Genomic DNA, 5,184 nt, shown 5'->3' with positions numbered 1-5,184 from the left:
CCCGTCCCGTCCCGTCCCGCGCGCCGCCCGCCGCACTTGGCTGCAGCCTGGAGCGCTTCCCGTCAGTCACGCCCCCTCGCACAGGATGTATCCCATATAAGGATATCTGCGTCAGTGGGTTCCCGAGCCCGGCCGTACCACTCCGCGCGGGGGGGGAGAACCCTCTGCCGCCCCCCTCCGCTTCTCCAGCGGGGCTCCCCCCTCCCCAGCGGCCTCCTCCCGCCCCTTGTCGCGGCTCTGTTCCGCGGGGGGCAGTGGCAGGTGGCTCTCGGAGCGGCCCCGGAGGCGGCGTGGGGCGGGCGTAGGGCGGGTGGCCCCCCCCGCGGGCGCGGGTGCCGCGTCCCCAGTGACGTTGTCCGGGAGGGTATAAAAGGGAGGCGCGGCGCGGTACTCCAGCAGCTGAGGCAGCCCCAGCAGTGGAGCGGAGAGACGCGAGGCGTGCACCGGACAGAGGGACGCTCGCAGCCGGCCCCTCCTCGCTTCCTCCCCAAGGACGCTCCGACACCGCCGCGTCACCCCGCACCACCGGCTTACACGCGCCGATCCGACATGATGTACCAGGGCTTCACCGGAGAGTACGAGGCGCCCTCCTCCCGCTGCAGCAGCGCTTCCCCGGCTGGGGACAGCCTCACCTACTATCCCTCCCCGGCGGACTCCTTCTCCAGCATGGGCTCTCCCGTCAACCCGCAGGTGAGGTGCTGGGCACGCCGGCTGTGCCTTCGCCGTGGGGCGGCAGCGCCCGGGAGGGGACGGGACGGGACCGCACCGGACCGCGGGACAGGAGCGGGCGGCGCGGGGCCCGGCGGCGCCCTCAGAGGAGGGCAGGCCGCGGCGGGCTTCCCCCGGGCTGGGGACCGGCCGTAGGGAGCGGTGCCGTGGCGGGGCTGGCGGGGGGAGCCGTGGCCCGGGCCGCGCTCTGCGGCGGGTGTGTAAAGCGGCTTCATTGATAAAACGCGAGTTCATTGAGGAGACTCCGGAGCAGCGTCTGCGTCAGCGCGGACGTCAGAGATATTTATAACAAGCCGCTCTCGTGTGGAGCCGGCGCTGGCAGCGCGGCGCGGCCCCAGGGGCTGCGGGAGCGGCCCGGGCGCCCCGCTGACGGCAGCCCCCTCTATCCTTGTCCCGTAGGACTTCTGCACCGATCTGGCCGTCTCCAGCGCCAGCTTCGTGCCCACGGTGACGGCCATCTTCACCAGCCCCGACCTGCAGTGGCTGGTGCAACCCACCCTCATCTCCTCGGTGGCCCCCTCCCAGAGCCGCGGGCACCCCTACGGCGTGTCGGCACCCACCCCCGCTGCCTACTCCCGCCCCGCCGTGCTGAAGGCGCCGGGCGGCCGCGGGCAAAGCATCGGCCGCAGGGGTAAAGTCGAGCAGGTGAGCGGGGGCCGGGGTTGTTTGGGGGCATGGGAGAGAGAGGGGCGCGGCCGGTGGGCTGCCCCGGCCGGGAGGCACCAGGCTCGAAGGTGGTACTGAGCGGCCTCTCTCTGCCCGCAGCTGTCCCCTGAGGAAGAGGAGAAGAGAAGGATCCGCCGGGAAAGGAACAAGATGGCAGCGGCCAAGTGCCGCAACCGGCGGCGGGAGCTCACTGACACGTTGCAGGCGGTAAGTGCTGGCCGGGAATGGGGGGGGAAGGGGGTGTGCGTGTACTCGGGGAGAGAGGGTGGTGGTAAGAAGAGCGGGACTCCCGCCGGGGGTGGTGCCCGCCGTGGCTGACAGCCCCGCTCGCTCGCTCTCTGCAGGAGACCGACCAGCTGGAGGAGGAGAAGTCCGCGCTGCAGGCGGAGATAGCTAACCTGCTGAAGGAGAAGGAGAAGCTGGAGTTCATCCTGGCGGCTCACCGGCCCGCCTGCAAGATGCCTGAGGAGCTGTGCTTCTCCGAGGAGCTGGCAGCTGCCACCGCGCTGGACCTGGGCACTCCCAGCCCTGCTGTGACTGAGGAGGCTGCCTTTGCCCTGCCGCTCATGGCTGAGGCGCCGCCGGCAGTGCCGCCCAAGGAGACTGGCAGCAGTGGGCTGGAGCTCAAGGCTGAGCCCTTTGACGAGCTGCTTTTCTCCACGGGGCCGCGGGAGGCCTCCCGCTCCGTGCCTGACATGGACCTGCCTGGGGCCTCATCCTTCTATGCTTCGGACTGGGAGTCGCTGGCTGCTGGGACCAGCACTGAGCTGGAGCCGCTCTGCACCCCCGTGGTGACGTGCACCCCGTGCCCTAGCACCTACACCTCCACCTTCGTCTTCACCTACCCTGAGGCGGACGCCTTCCCCAGCTGCGCCGCTGCGCACCGGAAGGGCAGCAGCAGCAACGAGCCCTCGTCCGACTCTCTCAGCTCCCCCACCCTCCTGGCCTTGTGAGGGGCTCCAGCACTGACTGACCTGCCGGGCCCCCTCCCTTGCCCTTGCCACCCCCACGGACTCACCGCTGCGCCCCATGGGGATCCCCGGGCCTGGGGAGGGCCCCGTCATCACCACCCCCCTGGCCTGGTGCCCCGGGGCCTGGCAGAGCACCCTGCACCGAGGCCTCGTACCTCTTCCAGAGATGTAGCAAATCGCATGGAGTTTGTCTTGTCCCCAATGGCCCATCCATGAGAGCTGGTAGTCTGTAGCATGTGCCACATGGCTGGGTAGGTGACTCCCTCCCCTCCTTAGTATCACTAGCATTAACTAATTAATCTCTTGGTTTTAAATAATTGGAATTTAACCTGGTGCTGGGTATCTCCAACTCGTATCTAGTGCAGCTGATTAACAATAACTACTGTGTTCCTGGCAATATCGTGTTCTGATGACTTAGCAATGACCCATCTTACGTGGGGGGAAAGAGACTATATTTTATTTTATAGTAGGTAGGTAAATAGCTATATCCATGTACTGTAGTTCTACATTGATGTTCATTGTAACTTTACTGATCATGCATTGTTGAGGTGGTCTGAATGTTCTGACATAAGTTTTCCATGAAAACGTTTTTATTGTGTTTTTAATTTATTTATGAAGATGGATTCTCAGATATTTATATTTTTATTTTATTTTTTTCTACCTTGAGGTCTTTTTTGACATGTGGAAAGTGAATTTGGATGAAACTTAAGCATTGTTTGCTTATTATTGTTCAGAGACATTGTCAATAAAAGCATTTAAGTTGACTGCTGGAGCTGTCCTTGTGTTACCTTTTGCATCACTTCCTTGTGACCCTAAAGGGGTTCCCCAACCTCTAATTTAAGCTGGGCTTTATTAACAGCAGATTGGTGCTAGTGGCCTGAGGTGTAGGGTGCATCAGGGCAGGAGTTACTTCAGGCTGGGCCTGTGCCCCTCCTGGGGTTAGTATGGGCTGGCTGTGGCTTTGCTGTTCCCACCCATCCTCATGGCTTATCTCACCTATCTGTCAGGGTTTGGTCCCCTCCTCCTCCCCTCTGTAACCTGCTTATGGCCTTGCAGCAGCAAGCTGGAGGCTTCACTGGAAAGGAGATGAAAGGGGCACGTGTGTTCATGCCTCTAAAGCAAGGAGGTCATCTCCTACCTCTTCACTGGCATGAGCCCAAAAGCTTGAGGCCTCCCCTGCCTCAGGAGGGTGGGCATTCCCTGCCTTGGACTTGGTCTGGCACCTCTAGGAGCAGCTATGGGATATCTTCTTTTGGCCATGAGGGGAGGAGAAAATACTGATGTACTTTCCTCTCAGTTTGGGGTGAGTGGTATAAGGCAAACTGCTGCCCTTTCCCTTGCCTCTTAGTTACTATTAAAGCTGTCCATGCCTTTGAATGTGAGTTATGGCACATGTTCCCCCTGCTCTGCAAATATATTCCCCCCCAGGGTCTATGCAACACGGTTACTCTGATTTACTTTAGAGGGGCTGCTACCCTCTGCTGTTCCTGCTGCTTGTGACATGACACCTGCCCCTAGCAGGGCACTAGCTGGGGTTAGCTACCCCTGTGTGCAGAGCAGTGTCTGCTCCCTCCATAATGCTTCCTTGTGATGAGACCCAGCAGAGCAGTAAGACCTCCCTAAGGGCCTCCAGCCCTGCTTCTTCAGCTCTTGAGAACCCCTTTCTCCACGTGTAGAAACCTGCATCCTGCTGAAGGCCACCTTGACACTGCTCTCATGCAATCTCTGCAGGCAGTCATTCGGGGCTGGGTTTGTGTAACTCCACACTTCCTGGTCACTGCAAGCAGGCTCTGCTTTCTTCACCCCTTCCCTAATCAGAACACGCACAGGACATATCTCATCTCAGCAGTGCATATTGCAGCTTCGCAGCTTGCTCAACAAGGCCTGCCCTGTGCAGAAACAAATATTACGTGCTTGGCTTCCCGTCTTTCAACACTAAGCTGAAGGCAGCATTGAAAACTGATGAAGAATGACCCCAGTTGCTACTGAGATACCACCCACTGAGAAGCAGCTACTTTCACATTGCTGCTCGGGTTTACAAGGGCAACACCCAGGCACTGCAAATGCATGGTAGCCCTGACCCCTGAAGCAGTCGTGTAGGCGCAGCTGCAAGAGTTTGAAGCTGATGTGATGAGCGACCCTGTGAAGTCTGTAAATCTGGAATCACAACCCGCCTTCTGCTGAAAGACCATCAGGTTCAGAGCCAGAGAATTCAGGGGTCTCAGAGAGCCCACACGCGCTGCTGAAATCACCAGATGCTCAGCAGAGAGGCTGGGAGGAGCAGGGGTGTACAGAGACCCAAAACAGTCACTGAAAATATGGTCCCCTCAAACAAGGTGGAGTGATCCTGGTCCCATCATCTCTCATGATCACTGGACAGGTTGAAGCAAGGACTAGTGCTGAGTTCTCAGGGACAGTAGTCCTGCAGCTTAACTGAGGCTTTCCTTGCTAGCAGCAGTGACAGCAAGTGCCAAGCATGAGTGTCAGCTTTTGTATTTGTTACACAATGACGTCCAACTCAGGGGTGGCATTATGTGAGACACGATGTGCTTTACCCCAGGCCCCAGCCCTATTCCCTGCCTTCAGCCTGGCATGATCCACAATTCAGGATACGCTATGTAAAATTTGTAGCATGTCACAAATATGATTTATTTACCATTGGAGAGCTCTGTAGTGAAATCTCAGTTAAATCAGAGGGAATCTTGCCACTCACTCCAACAGAACCACGAGGGGGAATAATGCAGCAGTCTCTGTTTGGAATGGATTACATGCACGTGCTTCAACTACAAGCTGTATCTGATACATCACACAGATATCG

The 5,184-nt window shown here is 59.1% G+C and overlaps 1 protein-coding gene across 1 annotated transcript; it reads left to right on the top strand.

The window, feature by feature from the left end:
• The first annotated feature begins 378 nt into the window (after positions 1–378).
• On the top strand, positions 379–3,135 carry FOS (Fos proto-oncogene, AP-1 transcription factor subunit). Its single transcript, XM_065686092.1, has 4 exons — positions 379–690; positions 1,129–1,374; positions 1,495–1,602; positions 1,740–3,135. The coding sequence occupies exons 1-4, from the start codon at positions 550–552 to the stop codon at positions 2,346–2,348; spliced, it is 1,104 nt and encodes a 367-aa protein (XP_065542164.1). The 5' UTR covers positions 379–549; the 3' UTR covers positions 2,349–3,135.
• Positions 3,136–5,184: the final 2,049 nt, after the last annotated feature.

Source organism: Lathamus discolor, chromosome 6 (genome assembly GCF_037157495.1).
Source record: "Lathamus discolor isolate bLatDis1 chromosome 6, bLatDis1.hap1, whole genome shotgun sequence".
Taxonomy (NCBI): Eukaryota; Metazoa; Chordata; class Aves; order Psittaciformes; family Psittacidae; genus Lathamus; species Lathamus discolor.
The sequence above is the reverse complement of the archived record's forward strand: the minus strand, read 5'-3'. Positions and strand labels throughout refer to the sequence as shown.